General features: G+C 39.2%; 2 protein-coding genes and 1 long non-coding RNA gene across 7 annotated transcripts in view; 2 read left to right on the top strand and 1 right to left on the bottom strand.

Annotated features, from left to right (window-relative positions):
* LEPR (leptin receptor) overlaps positions 1 to 12605 on the top strand; it is a 61225-nt gene extending 48620 nt beyond the window's left edge. For both annotated transcript variants that reach the window (XM_083742951.1, XM_083742952.1), the window contains exons 11-19: positions 1793 to 1941; positions 2807 to 2966; positions 3087 to 3169; positions 4274 to 4490; positions 4957 to 5139; positions 5792 to 5887; positions 6382 to 6484; positions 6912 to 6987; positions 8027 to 12605. In XM_083742951.1, coding sequence (XP_083599077.1) covers positions 1793 to 1941; positions 2807 to 2966; positions 3087 to 3169; positions 4274 to 4490; positions 4957 to 5139; positions 5792 to 5887; positions 6382 to 6484; positions 6912 to 6987; positions 8027 to 8044 — 1085 coding nt within the window. In that variant the 3' untranslated portion in view covers positions 8045 to 12605. The remainder of the gene's footprint in view (positions 1 to 1792; positions 1942 to 2806; positions 2967 to 3086; positions 3170 to 4273; positions 4491 to 4956; positions 5140 to 5791; positions 5888 to 6381; positions 6485 to 6911; positions 6988 to 8026) is intronic.
* The window catches only part of LOC310846498, a 63869-nt gene that overhangs the window by 22781 nt on the left and 25114 nt on the right, over positions 1 to 15974 (bottom strand). The window lies entirely within an intron of this gene.
* On the top strand, positions 11542 to 15966 carry LOC310847707 (leptin receptor-like; the record flags this gene model as incomplete). Its single annotated transcript, XM_083745769.1, has 2 exons — positions 11542 to 11652; positions 12619 to 15966. The coding sequence occupies 2 exons, from the start codon at positions 11542 to 11544 to the stop codon at positions 13432 to 13434; spliced, it is 927 nt and encodes a 308-aa protein (XP_083601895.1). The 3' UTR covers positions 13435 to 15966.

Consider the following 15974-nt stretch of genomic DNA (forward strand, 5'->3'; position numbering starts at 1 on the left):
ATCCCAGCTACCCCACAGTAATTCAGACTTTAATTTGAAAACTGTAAATTACAGAACTATAATATGCTTCCTTCTCGCATAAGTGCCTTTGTGCCTGCCCCCTCCAGTTCCTTATCTCCCCCAGCCCATACACACACACACACACACACACACACACACACACACACTATGGTCTCTTCTCTAAGCATTTGTTTTTCTTATGGTATTTAAATTATCCAGTCAATGATGGTGAGCTTGTGTGATGGCCAGTGACAGCTGGTTTTATTAAAACTGAAAGAAAATTAAGTGTATGAATTACCACGGCATGCAATAACTAGATATTTCCAACAATGGCTTTAATTTTCAATATTCCTCATCTCCTTTTCCATTTTCCATCACTTCCTTGTTACTTCCCCCCTGTTATAACTTGTCTCCAACTGAACATATACCATTCATAGGGAGTTTATCCCCAAACTACACCCAGTTCATAAGGATTCTCAGCTTCTTGGTGATGATATGCTTAGTATCATACCCAACATTTCAGATGGCATGTGGAATAGAACATAAGGAATTATGAACATTTTGAAAAGAAAAGCTGTTAATAACAACAAAATGTTCATGGCTTTAAACTGGGGTGGTACCACCCTAGTTATGGAATATGCCCTCCAAAGTGAGGCTCACCTGGTACCTATATTAAGATATTGAAGACATTTTTATTCTCCCTGTGTTTTTACATTTTATAGAGCATAGAGTTCTGCTTCAGTGGATTGTTTTATTGAGATTGAGATTGTTTTATTGAGATGGTTTTATTGAGAGGAGACCCACTGAAATTAATGGGCCTAACTTAGTTATGTCCATTAGTTTCAATGGATCTGTTCTGTGTAAAACTTAGTTGAATGCTGCACAATATATTTTAGCCCTTGAAACCATTGTTTAGTCCAGTTGTATTTCTCTCTCTCTCTCTCTCTCTCTCTCACACACACACACACACACATACACACACACGGACACACACACACCACGGCCATCCTTGGCCTTGCTTTTTTAAAACTGGTATTGAAAAACATCAAAATTACTGAAGTACATACAAAACAGTTCTTGCATGAAGGAGTGCCTCTCCTCATACATCAGCCATCCCTACATCAGGCTCTCTTAAGATCTTCAGAGGAGGCTCTTTTCTATGTTCCATTGCCGGTGCAAGTTATTAATGTTGTGGTGAGGAAGACAGCCTCTCTTTTGTGATGGCACCACAGCTGCAGAATGTTCTCCTCATAGAAGCATAACTGGTGCCAGTGTTGCACTAATTCTGGCTCCTAGTTATCTATATACCCAGGCATCTTAATGTCTTATACTTGTGATTTTTGAAGTACTCTGCTGATTTGGCTGTTCCTGTTTCTTTCTATGTTATTTGCTTTGCTGCATTATTTTGGCCTGTCCCACTTTGTTCCATGTCCCTGTATAGCAAGCTGGCATCATAATGAGCCATCATGGTGTCCTTCAGATGTTTATGGACCACACTGACACCATCCCTGATCACAGGCCTTGCCACCTAAGGATGATGAGAGCTGGAGTCCAGTAACACTTGTAGGGCACCATTTTGGGTACCAGTGTATAGATGATGGTCAAGCTATAAATATTTTTAACAAAATGTAATAAATGAATTGTTAAGAAGACAGGATACAGCTATAATGAATATATATAAAAAAATACATTGCTCTAATGCCAGTTTGGTAAGGAAGAACTGACACACAGCTTTATAGATTCTATTAGAGACCTCATAAATCAGTCAAATTTATTTTGTTTAACTTTCTAGTGAAGCCGTTTTCTCCCTCCAGTGTCAAAGCAGAAATTACAGGGGAAGCGGGACTGTTGAATGTGAGCTGGAAAAACCCAGAACTTCCAAAGAATGATCTCCAGTTTCAGATTCGGTATGCTGTCAATGGAACAGAAATTGCCTGGGAGGTATGGCCACACTTAATCTAAATTATCCTGTGCATCATGAGATGCAAGGGTGCAATGGCATATTGCTGCTAGTTTGTAAAAATGTGTGGATTCCAGCATTTGGTTTGTCTAGCAAAATAAAATTTGTGACATGCCTATCTTCAGTAGATCAACTTTCATCCATTGTGTGTGAGGGAGGGGGAAACTGGGGTGTATTTTCCACGCCAATGAGATTTCCACTATATGATGGGTTATTTTCAATTATGAACAATTACAAACAAAAACTATATTTTAAAGTAAAATGTAATGAAAATATTGTAATCTTTCTTTAAGAAAAACCCACAACTTTATTACAACTGAGAACCAATGCTAATAGTTTTGTGGGGTGTTTTTCTAACTCCTGGTAGAAAATTGCCCTTGGTTAGACAAATATGGTTTGTGCCAATCTGCTGACACCCCATAAACTTCATGACCTTTCTTGACCTCCTTCTGCCTATTTGTCTATGAAAAAATGATGGGATGTTTTACTACACCAATCTGTTAACATTGGCTGGCTTAGAAAACACACACAAAGACAAAATTCATTGCATTTCTGGTGCAGTTTTTGTTTGTTTGTTTGTTTTCAGAAGGAAAATGGAAAGTGGTAACTGGCTGAAATTTGGGCATATTTTACAGGTGACAATTTGTGACAGTGTCCAGGGAGAACTGTTCTTCAGGTCAGCTTATGTGTGACTTGCACAATGAAAAATGCACTGGAGAGTGCTTTGGCCCCTACAAATTGGATGAAGATTAAGTAGCAGTTAGCCTATTGAAGATTTAAGATCTCGGCCTGTCACTCAGAAATGATTTTGTTTGTTACTAGTTTAAACATCCTTTTTTGTTGCAGGTGCAGGAGGTTTCTGATCCATTAGTTAGCTCTGCCAGCACAAAGGTGCAGGATCCCTGCGCAGTATACGTCATTCAGGTGCGCTGTAGTGTGATTGATGGAGTGGGCTACTGGAGTGATTGGAGCAGACCCGCCTATACAGTTGTTAAGGATATCAAAGGTCAGTCAGTGTCTTACCTGTATGCTTTCAGTTTGTTGGGGTTGGGGTTTTTTGTTTTTTACTAGATTTATAACCAGATAGGCTGTTGTTTGCTTCTTACTGTATTCCCCCCCCCCCCAGCTCCCTTGAGAGGACCTGAATTCTGGAGAACCATTAATGAAGATTCAATAAGGAACCAGAAAAATGTTACTCTTTTTTGGAAGGTAAATCAATGGAGGAGGGTAAATGAGATATTTGAAATCTATTTCAGGTTTGTTTTTTTGTGCGATGTTCATGATATATATTGTGGGTGTTGGCTGGCTTTGAAGGATACCAGACCTAAGACACTGGTAATTTCTGTTAGCAAAACCAGTGAAACATAGGTTTACAATAGAGCTCTGTGACAGATCAGAATATGATGTTTGGTGTGGGGCAGGTGGTAATGGCTTGGAGAAAATGGCCTTGCAAGCCAAATTAGGATTGTTGTCTGTCTAATTAGGCTTGTACGTCAGAGCTTACCATGAAGATCATCCCATGATGATGACCCGCCACTCTAGGCTGACAGAAAGTTTCCCATTAGGCACAGGAAAAAGATCTCTAACAAAGAAAAGAGCCTCTTGAATCTCCAAGTGCCACCTTTTTAATAAACAGAAACATTTTCTCATGAAGAATGAGAGAATCTGTTTTTGGACATAGTCCAATCCCTGTTGGCCAAAGCTAGCAGGGGCCTGGCAAGTAAGAACTATTCATAGATTATTATTCAAAAGGGGAAATTGAATTAAGTTAATAGCATTTCAAGCACCCTGACTGCGCAGCTTGCCAGGATGTCAGACATTCCCTTAACAATTCACAGGTCACTCATATTTGTTAACATCACTTATCAAATAGGAAGAAAGGAGGATGATTTGGTAGGTGTCTGATTCTGAATGACAAGCATTAATTCACAAAGGAAAAGGCTGTTTAAAATCAGGTTTCTTATGTAAAATTTATTTCACCAATTAAAAACCCAAATACTTCTCTTTGTGCTACACTACACTTCATACTATAAAACCTAAGTTTGATTATTTTAAACCCAACATTGCTTGCCCGGCAAACTGTGTTAAATATTTTAATTTATATTTATTCGTATATAGAAGTAATCGAAGGTGGACTGTTATAGGCAGTTATGGACAGATGCATGGTAATTATTATAAACTGTAGCTTTTAGTTTTGCTAACATAAAAATGAGATACCAACCCTCAATTGCTCCTTAAAAAAACATACACCTCTGCCCAAACCAGCCTCAATCCACAATTGAACTGCCTAATGTATCTGAATTTTTCTTACAGCCACTGATGAAGAATCTTTCCTTATGCAGTGTGCTAGACTATGTGGTTGAGCATAATACTTCAGAAAACATTACTTGGTCTGACTATGTAGAACATGATACTGCCTACACATTTTCATGGACGGAGGATATACATGCCATTAAGGTACTAGCTGTCAACTCAATTGGAACTTCCTCAGTCAATTTCATTTTAACTCTATCACAACAAATCAGCACAGGTAAGAAAAACATTTTTTGATAGCTTCAAGTATTGTTAGCTCAGTAATCTAGTTTATAATAAACTGTTCTCATTTTGTAATGTGTTCATGTTTAGACAAGTAGTTATTTGAGTGGTGAGGCCATGTTATTGCTCTTCTACCTATTTAATCATATGAGTTTCTGCTGCCAGCAGAAAATTAGGAGGCAGGGAAAGCTAGGCCACATAGTTCCTGCCATCTGGGCAGGAATTTGGGTTGGGGGTAGGGAATGCAACTTTCATCAGGTGCCTCCACATGCCTAAAAAAGAAGAATCTTCATGGTGCTCCGGTTTCTTTTCTTGTGAGCTTTTCCAAATTTTTAACCTGCAGTCTAAAAGCAGCAGTTGAAATATACTTCACTCTTCTCTGTAGCATCTGATGAGTTCTCTCCTAATTTGTAAGGGATAATGTACCTGATGACCAACATGCTGTTTTTCTGTTTTGTCAGTAAACATTGTGAAGTCTCTCAGTGCCTACCCAGTGAACAGCAGTTGTGTCATTGTGTCCTGGACACTTTCGCCTGTGGCTTATATAATTACATCTTTTGTAATTGAATGGACAAACTTAAACGAAGAAGAGCAGATTAAATGGATTATGATTCCCTCAAATGTTAGGAAGTACCACATTTTGGGTGAGTTTGTACTTAAAAATCTATTACAGCTTCTCTTGTGTTTCAATATCTTCCCACCAGTATTTGATTATAGATAAAGATTTACCGCAAAACTGTAGAGGCTAGCAACTATTGTACATTTAACATAAATTCCAAAAGGTTTCCACAATAGCCTTTTATTTAACATTGGCGTACAGTTTTCCTTTCCTTTCCCTGTAATAAATGGTATACTTGGTTTCTTATAGTGCAATTTGCTCTGTTAGAAATGGTGTTTCCCAGCTCATCTTTGAAATTTATTGTGGATTATCCTTCTTAAGACAAGACTGATACAGTAACTGAATGGTCTCTGTGTGAGATGAACAGTTACAGAGGATTGTTATGTGTAGTGACTTTTTATTCTTCCCTAATTTCTAAAGGCTGTAAAGCAGGGATGGAGAACCCATGGCCCTACAGATGTTGTTGGGTAACTGCTCCCACTATGCCTAAACAATGGACTTGCTGGATGGGAGGAACATATGAAGGAACACATTAACCCTAATGATAGAAATCAAGAGAGATGCTCATCTTTCAGCATTGCAAGGCCCACAATGTTTTACGGATTTTATAGATTAGGAATTGTTAAGAAGTTTTAGTATGCCCAAATTAAAAATGTGCTATGTTGTCTTTGTTCCAGATAATTTCATTCTTATTGAGAAATACAAATTTAGTTTGTTCCCAATAATTCCTGAAGGAGTAACAAAGCCCACAGTGACATATGGATTCTCCAAAGGTGAGCAACTGGCATTTTTAGTAGACTTTTCCTTCAGACCAAGATTTCTTGCTCTAACTTTTAATGAGAAAAAAAATCAGATAATACGTTGGGAATGGCATGGCACATCTCGAGTCTTGATTATGCCAGGCAAATTCAATAATTTTTAAATGAATAATCTTAATGATCTGTTAGCAATTCCAATCTCTCTACTTAAAGCATACATGAGCATTTCATTATTTTTACTTAATTGCATGGTTTCAAGAGAAGAGAAAGGGAAAGTCCCATTGCATGAGCAGAATGCCACTCACACAACATTGGATACAACTCTATATATCCAAGTCTCATTTAACTTTATGGAATAACAAATCAAGTTCAACCGTACGAGCTGTTGCAAACAACCAAGTCTGCAATCTTATGGTCACTTAATTGGGAGTAAGGTTCATTCTGTAGGATTACATTGTAAATATTCTCTGTAGTGATAGCTGTTTTAAACTGCTGGGTCTTATTTTCAGCTGGAATTGAAAAACAGAATGATGTGAACTTCTATGTGATTCTACCCCTAGTTATTTCATGCTCCGTTTTGCTGCTTGGAGGTCTTTTGGTCTTGCACCAAAGGTAAACCTTTCCTGTATTGAATCTGTTCGCAAGTTTAGATTGAGATGAATAATTTGAAAGGTGTTATAGATTAATCCCTGGAAAGGCAATTTCCAGTAGTAGACAGCAGGGGCGGGGGACGACGACAACAGTGGCGCTTACTTGAGCTCCCGCAAGTGTGCCACCTCTGTTTACTGGGAAGGAGAGTGAAAGGAGCAAGGAAACAGGAACATCTGTGTTTTGCAAGAACATTGGCAGGTGTGCCATAATGGCTATGCCATTAGGTAATTTTTAAATTCAGTTGACATTTTTAAAGCATCTGTAGGTGCTATTGGTTTCAAGATGGCTTCTAAAAAGAATAAATCTTTATTTGTGAAATACGTATTCAGAGTGAAAAGTGATTATATCCTTCACTGTGCCAAATCAATATCTTATCGGCATATTTCAGAATGAAGAAATTATTCTGGGATGATGTTCCAAACCCCAAGAATTGCTCTTGGGCACAGGGAGTTAACTTCCAAAAGGTATGGATCCCCACTTAAATACATTTCAGTGATTTGTGAGCTTTATTTGCTTTTAACTAATTTATTTACTCATCAAGTTTTTTAACAACCCTGTAAATAATGGCCATGAATAAAGAAATGAAACTTAATCATGTGCCTGCTACTCTCATGCAAACTTAAATACTAGAATGAACGGGGCTTTCTGGAAATGAAAGCCAATGCCTACTATTAAATTGATGAAATTGGGTTCTACATGGGTTCCACAGGTACACATCCAACAAAAAAATGCCCTAATCCAGGGATCTTTTATGTGAACTGGAGACTCTAGTGTATGGAAAACTGTTCTCCTTCAAGGCTTTCACTTCATCACAAGAAGCAACCTCTCATGCTTACAGAAATATGTGCAAGGCTCTCCTTTCTCCTTTGAATATAATAAGGTAGCCCATGTGAAGAGAATATTCTGCATGCAGTTGGTGCATAGGAAGCTCTTAGAATGAGTCAGACCATTTCACTCAGTATCTACCTTCCCCCAGCTTGGTTCCCTTTCAGATGTTGTTCAACTCAATATCCCATCAGCCCCAGCCAGCATAGGCAATGGTTGGGAATGATAGGAGTCCAACAACATCTAGAGGGCACTAGGTTGGGGAAGGCTAGTTTACACTAAGTGGTAGGAGCTTTCCAGGGTTTTCACAGTAACCTTTCCAAATCCTACTGGGAAATGCCAGGATTCAACCTAGGACCTTCTGAATGCACAGCAGGTGCATTCCCATAGTGAATGGGTACATTTCTATAGGATTTTGGTGCATTTATTGGTAAACTGGACTCTGCTAGTGTAGCTGTTGTAGCTTAAATGACAATGTTTACCATTAGATAATTTTACCTTGGAATCACAAATGTTATATTAAAAATTGAGATGGGTACAAGAAATATCCTAATGATCAAGGAGAATGCTTGCTTATTAGATTCCCCCCCCCATTATAAGTTATTTCAGTTTTCATTCCCAGTGAAATATTTATTTTCTCATCTTTATTGTTAATTTTATTTCATTTCATTTAAACAGAGAATGGACATTCTTTGAAGTCTAATCATGATCACTGCCCGCTGAACCAATGTGACAGCTCCCAGACTTCCTATACAGAGTTGTTAGAAGAATTATCTATTTGAATTCAGAAGACAGAATTACTTACATATCATTTCATTATTCTGCTGATTTTTTTCATACATAATAGTGCTGGAAATGATTTTGTTCAAAAGTTGCACTACTGGTATACAGTTTTGAGAACACTTTCTATATTTCAGACCAGGTAAAGGGTTTGCTGGGTTTAAAGGGAGCATACATATCAAGATAGAAGTTAGGAGGACATGCTACACTATGATTTAATAACATGGGAACAAGCCTACACTTGAGAGCAACCCTCATCCCTTTCTTTCTCTTGCTTGGCTGGGAGGAGGAGTTTGGACACCTTTAGCTCAGCTTTTTGTTTATTGCAGTTTGTCATGTCACCCAGACCAGCAACTTTGGTTAACATGGGCTAAGTTTAGTTACAAACAAACTTACTTCAAACTGCAGTTTCTGAAACAGGCTTGTTTAAACTAACCATAGTTAACGTTGATGACAAGTCCATAACTGAATGATATGGCAAACTGTTGCTGTTTGCTGGCATCTGTCTGGTGAAGCAAAAAGGAAACTTCTGCCACACAGGAGCATATGAGCTCAAGAAGATGCTTGGCTTGTTCCTTAATCAACTGTAAGTGAGCATAATGTGTGAATGCAACCAATGTGTGCCATGCTATTCTCACTTTACTCCCCAAGACTCCTGTTAACCAGCCTTAACTGACATGAATGCATAGAGAGAACATCAGTAGTATATGGCTGACTAAATGAGGGGTGGCGTAATGGGAAGGGAACCTGATTTTGCATTTAAGCCTGATATTTCCCATCCTTGGTTTACAACAATAGCAATAGGAGTCCAGAATGCCATGGCCTTAGAAACATCAATCTTTCTGCCATATTTCCATTTATTTATAAATGGTCTTTTAAAATGCTTTGCTAGTTGAACCGACACTTCACAGTATGTGCTGCTGAGTGTGTTGACCACCTAGAACATGATTATTCTGTGGCTTCAATAGAGCTCTACGTATGTACAGTGGTACCTCGAGTTACAAACGCCTCAGGTTACAAATGCTTAAGGTTACAAACTCTGCTAACCTGAAGGTTACTTCAAGTTGAGAACTTTGCCCCACGATGAGAATGGAAATCAAGTGCCGGCGGCGAAGCAGCAGCAAGAGGCCCCATTAGCGAAAGCACACCTCTAGTTAAGAACAGTTTCAGGTTAAGAACGAACCTCTGGAACGAATTAAGTTTGTAACTAGATGTACCACTGTAGCTGAGTAGCATAGTCAGTAGAGGCACAGCCCTGAACTCCTCCCAGTTACTCTAATATTGCCTATAAATTGAACAGGAAGCAAGAAGAGACTGTCATGAATAAGTAACCACATCTAAAACAGTTTTATTCAGGAAGAAACCCTCTCTACTTCATTTGATTAGTAAGAAAAGTACCCAATTACTCTGACATTATGGCTTTTAAACTTTCGACTGACTTTGAGGTTATCAGTTGGAATATGAAATAGGAACTTCCTTAGAAACTGAACTCCCAGTTCAAAATCTTTCAAAATAGGGCACTCTGTGTTAATGAGAAGCTGTTAGATTCTATGGGTCTGTGATCTTCTTTGTATGAAGAGACTTTTCTTAAAGACAAGAGATGCCTGACAACACTATTACGGAAGTACATGTGATTTCTGTTCATGTCCATCAAGTACTGAATGTCACACAACAAGATATATGGAAAATCCCACTTGTTTGTTTAGCTATGCACATCTACTCCACTTTAATTTCATGTCATAGATGTATACATCTCCAAATTGCCTTTGAAATGAACATAATTCTGAAAACCTTCTTAATTCCCTGACTGGGTCCTCTGTGGTTATGCATATTACAGTTTCTAGTTAGTCTATTAAACTCATTTTTCTTTCTTTATTGTATTTACTTGACTATATAAATAGCGTATTAGCATTTTAAAAAGCAATGTCAATATATGTAACAGAGGATGAGTTCTGAAAGCAACAGGATTTTCCATGCCCTCCCTCCAATTTCTGTTTACCTCAGTGCACTTGGTGTAGAAGTTCAGTTTTAGAAGAAGCTCCTAAAAATATTGAACATGTTTGAACAAAAAGTTTATTATTGGAAACACTAAAGGGGCTATACTTCCTAGTGTAAGTACAGGGCATTGTACCTATGGCTCAATGGAGGCCTTTTTCTACTTTCACCTCTTGAAATGCATGCAGAGGTGAGAACACAGGCATCACACCAGGGTATTGCAGGGGACAGGAGGTATTTGAACACCTACCATCCAGCCATTCTTAATTACTTAGGCATGGGGAGCTGGGGATAGGGAGCAGGACGAGAGGGAAGACAGAGAAATAAGATTCTGCCCACACCAGAAAGGATGCCCTAAGGTAACATAGAAATACCAAAATGTAATTGAGATTTTCTACAAAAGAAAAATGCAACATAAACAAAGGGCATGCAGTAAAAATTAAATTAGTCATCTTCATTAACCTTAGTTGGTCTACTCTTGAGTAGGAGTAATGTTTCAGACAACCTCATGTCTACAGAATATTGAAAAATCATTATTTTTTGCAGCCACACTCCTATCCTTTAAAACTACCAAGTTACAGTTTCCCCAGTGAAGTCAGTGGGATCACTTTTTCATATCGTGAATACAAATAAATTGCATGTAGGACTTTAAGTGACTGTATTTTGCACTCTCTCGTTATCTTGCAGTTGAAGCCAAACTAAATTTTATATGACAGCTACTGAAGTTATGAATGCTCCCTTCATGTTACTTTTCACAGGCTTAAATTGCTGTAAAAAATGTTTTCCTGGCACTCCCATTTGATGCATATATTCAAGAGCAAATATTTAACAGCCAAATGCTTAAGCAATTTACTCTGCATTTAACTATTTTATCATTGTAGCATTGTGGGGTGTTTTTTGCCAGGAAACAGTACCTACAACATCTAACTCATATTAACTCATATTAATTCATATTCTAATTCATATTCATTCATGCTAACATATGGCTTATTTGATTTATGCAATCTGTGTCCTTGATTTGACTCTGTAGGTCAAGTATCAGAGAGCTGCATTAGAAAGCTGTAGTGGTAAATTCAAGCCCTATCACTGTGTGATCTGTGGGAGCCTCATATGTCTCTCTGTACAGAAAATCTCTATAGCACCCAAGGGACCCCTGTGTTATATAAGCAGTCTCTCTTCTCCTATTTTAGCTACTGCAATTTTTGGTATTTTGATAGTCATATAGATTTATAAGCCACTTTTCTTTAGTTTCTTCTCTGTTGGGCTTATAAAAACTGCCTACCTGAGCAGGGTAAGAGGAGAAGCTATGAACCTGGAATGCATAGCCTTATCCCATGACTCTAGAACTAGCGCTGGGTAGCTAGTAGGTAGGAAGGAAGCAAAATGGCATTCCATTTTAATCAATATCTGATCGGAGTATGGGTTTAGTACCACTGGATACAAATTTGCAGGAAACGGTTTTGATTTTTCAAGAAGCCAGAATAATTCCCCATGCAGATTTAACAGATCCCAGAAAACTTCTCGTCAGAGTAGGGAGCAACTTGACCAGATATCAGGATACAGTAGCCTGTTAGGTATGGCACTTGACTAAATTCTTGAAGTTGATAAGGACTGGCTGCTCTTGATAAACACTTGTACCAATGACACGTATATCCATCATTATTTCTACCGGATTGGAGAAGTAAGGGGTGTAGATCATTTCTTCCATATACTATAGGCTATAAAACTTGTGAACCTTAATTACCCAGGCTGGATGGCTTTGGGTGGACTTTAATAATTTGCAGAGACTGTAATTGTTGACCACAGCCGATTTTACTTGTTAACTTGTGGGTTTTAAGTGCTGCAAAACTTTGCCCTCCCCATTATTCTCATAATTCCTCCTAAATGACATGAATGAAAAACTGGCTCAGAGCAATTGCTTTAACAAATTTTGAGGCCCTTTCCCCTGAAGTGGGTGGGTGCTCATTGTGCTAGTTGTATGAACCAGTTTGCTGCCAAAGTGCACTATAGCCCAGTCCTTCGAAGTGGAAATGGGTAGGAACTTACCAGTCTACTCCAAAGGCATAAATAGGGAGCAAGACTCAGGGCTTCAGCACTGCCAATGTAATGCATGCATACTTTCTCTTCATTGACAAGAATGAAAATCTGGTTCAGAACAATTATGTTTCCCTTTGTTATATAAGCTCATCAGAGACTGACCTGAAATGGAACCTTCAGTATTATCCAAACTCCAATGGTATCATAAATGTAAACGTGTTACAAATTTCTGGCACTAATCTCTCTTTTGTTATAATGCTTATGCACATTACTTAAAATAAAGCATACAACTTCATGAAATGTGAATGCCATTACATTCATCAGGCTTTTAAAGTTGTGCCAAATTAAGAATAATAAAATTGAAGGGTTTAATGTATTTCCTTTTCCCCACCTTTCTTTTCTGTTCATTTCAAGTCATTAATTAATAAATGAGCATTAAAATGTATCTTGTCTTCTAGCCTGAAACCTTTGAACATCTCTTTCTCAAGCATCCTGAAGCACTGTCATTTGGTCCTCTTCTTCTGGAGTCAGAAATAGTGTTGGAAGATATCAGTATTGAGAAAGCAATGAAAGACGAAGACAAACAAGACTTACTAGCTATTGACTCTCTGTTTGCAACCACACAAGACTTGGAGCATGACTCAGCTTGCTCTAGTGGCCATTTCAATAGTGATAGTGTCTCTGAGAATGTCCATGATGCTGAAACCCGTGGTGGAATGACAGGACAATCTAATATAAAATATGCAACTATTTTAACCAACTCCATGTCAAGTGGGCTTTATGAGCCATCAAAGGATCTAAGCAGTTCTTTTGTAAGAGGTTTTGTAGGCCATGATTCCTTAGTTCCAACATCTTTCTCTGGCGGTTCTTGGGCAATGGGAAATCAGTCATTTCTGCTATTGCCTGATTGCGATGAACACCTGTCCCCCCAAAAGCTCTCTCTTTCTGTTGTTTCTTCTGAGGGCTTCTCAGAACCTTCAGAGCAGGGTAGAACTTTCAGTGAGGAAGACAGTCCAAAGAGAAGCATGTTCTACTTAGGAATGAGCTCACTCAAAAGTGAAAATGACATCTTTTTAACAGAAAGTTCCAATGGGGTTTGTCACTTTCACACCAATGCTCTAGCTGGAGGCATGAAGTTTCCTCAAGATATAACCAGTGATCTAAATCCCTTTATCAACAAGTGTGAAACCCCTGTTCAAGCTTTCATACCATACATGCCACAGTTCCAGACAATGGCAATTAAATTGCATGAGACAGCCAGTGGTAAAGTCTAAGATGCCACCTATTGAAGTGTACTACTCTTGATGTACTCTTGATTAAGGCCTCTTTTCTCTCCTCGTGATTCACATTTTTCCTCAACGAACAGGCCCATATTTATTTATTTTTTAACTCATAGCCCACATATTTTATTCAACGTTGCACTTCTGTTGCAAGAATATTGCATTTTCTCCAGGTACAACAACGAAACTGCATTAGGTACCTGGCAAAATGTGTTTGCTGCCCTCCCCCTGGCTGATAATTCCATTGTAACTTTTATGTGAAAAGTGGCTGAATCCAAATCTTTTGGATGCCATAGTGGCCTTGCTAAATTCAAAAGGAACAAATCCTTTCCTCCCCTGTCCCCCATCTGCTCCATGACTGCATCATTCTGAGAACTTTCAAAACCAGAAAAGGACTCTCTTGCTGTATGGCGCTACTGCAAAAACAAACAAACAAAAAACCCTTTAAAAAAAACACACCTCGCTGAGCCTTGTATTATATCACCCCATATTCCTCCCACCATTTTATGAACATTTAAAAGACATGTGTGCTTTTCCATATTCACATTTTTAGAAACTTGGGAGAGAAGAGAAAGCCTATCTGTTATCGGAAAGGCAGATACATGCACTCGCACACAGCATGTGTTATGTGGGAGCATATAGTGAACAACTGAAACTGGATGGGTGACTGGGAGCATGGGGAATAAAGTGAGGGCTGGATACTGCTTGATCTAGTGAAGAGACCCTTAAAATGTCCACCTATATTAGATATATTGATTTATACTGAGTGTAGGGTGTTTTATGTTATTTTTAGTACCAAACTAAGTGCTTTGCTGCAAAGTAGACTCAGAACTTACCCACTCTTCTGCTTGTCCTGTGGCTAGAAAACAAGGTTCCGAACAGCTTTTTGGTTGTCCTGTGCTTTCTAAACATGGGTCTAAGCGGTTTTGCCTTTGCTCCACCACCTCCCCCTGGAAAACACACTCTTCAGCTATAAACTGGAACAAACAGCAATTTGTGGAAAACTCAATTGCCATTGGCTCCAAATCAGCACTAAACCATGGGCTTTTCTGGGGAAAAGCAGCCAGGCAAATGCCGGTTGTCCTGAAACACATTATCTGCAAAGCAACTAGTAATAGCTCTCCTCCAAAGAGCACTGTTGTCAAGGGTATTTTCATACAATTTTCTAGCCAGGACTTGAATAGAAGGTGGCAGGGGCAGCCCAGACTGTTTTGCCACCTGAAGCAAAAAGGGGAGGTGCCACCTCACGCAGCTGCTGCCCCTGCTGCGCGTCCTCAAAGTCGGAGTCACGGGGCTTACCGTTTGGCTGCGTCAGCTTCCAGCAGTGAGGAGAGGTGGTAGTGGCTTCTCCTCACTTCTATGCTGGGAGGCGAGTGCGGTGGCATCAGAGGAGACGCGGCAGCAGCAGTGAGATCTGGCCAACCCCACTGCCACTGCTTCTCCAGCAGTGGGGGGGGGGGGAGGAGCACACAGTGTCAGGGGGTGCTGCCTAAGGCATCTGCCTCCGTTTGCCTCATGGGTGGGCCAGCCTGGAACATGTGAAAAAAATGTTGAATAGGTATGGGGGGGTTGTGTGTGTGTGTGTGCTGTCTTAAACAACTAGATGTGGCATTGGTGCAAGCATATTCCTAATATCTAATCTCTCAACACTAAAGCTTGTCCTGTCATTTGGGATCAGTGCCAGTCTGTTAACACGGATATGCTTGAGCAACACCTGTAATCATGATGATTCAGACCACATTGCATGGAGGGGATGCCTGAAGAGTATATGAGTACCAACACTTGCATATGCCCAGTCTCTGATTAAAATCTTCAAAGATATTTTTCATCCATTTACCCAGTGTAACAGGGACAGGGCTATCAAGTTCTAACGTTGTTTTGTTTTTTTAAGTGGATTTGTCAATGAGTAAGATACTGTTGCCCTCAGCAATGGATCTTAAAACACCAGCATGCCTTCCTTCATAATTTGGATAGAAAATTGACAGTGCAAACCTAAGTTTGTGTGTGCTCAGAGGTTAAGTCTCAGTGTGCCCAATGAGACTCACTCACTAGTAATGAGTTTAGAATTGGAGCTGATACAAAGGTAGCATAGGCTGTGTTCCAATTCCAGTGTTGCTCTTCAGCAGAGAATTGTAGAGAAGTGATGCATCTCTGTCCACAAAAAGCAGGGTGGGAACAAATGCTCTAGGTATTGTTCTAGGTGGGCAGATAACTCATTGGAATTGGCTTAGAAGAGCCATGCTTCTTCCATGGATTTTGGTGGACTGAATTGGTTTAACAAATGTCCAGGTCTCCAATATCCCAGGTCAACGGGGGTTTTGAAAGCTTTCATTTGGTTGTGGCAAGTCACACTTTTGCCACAACCACAAAAGTGTTCCCACTATCCAAAACAGCTGAAAAACCCATTTTTGACAGCACTGTGAACAGGCATTCAAAGAGATAGCAAATTTATTGACTTTTACCATAGCTACCCCAACCAGTCATCGTTTGTGTGTGTGTTTTTAAATATATATTTAATTAATTGATGCTAGCAA

The sequence above is a fragment of the Podarcis gaigeae genome (assembly GCF_964106915.1).
Source record: "Podarcis gaigeae genome assembly, chromosome: 6".
Lineage (NCBI taxonomy): Eukaryota > Metazoa > Chordata > Lepidosauria > Squamata > Lacertidae > Podarcis > Podarcis gaigeae.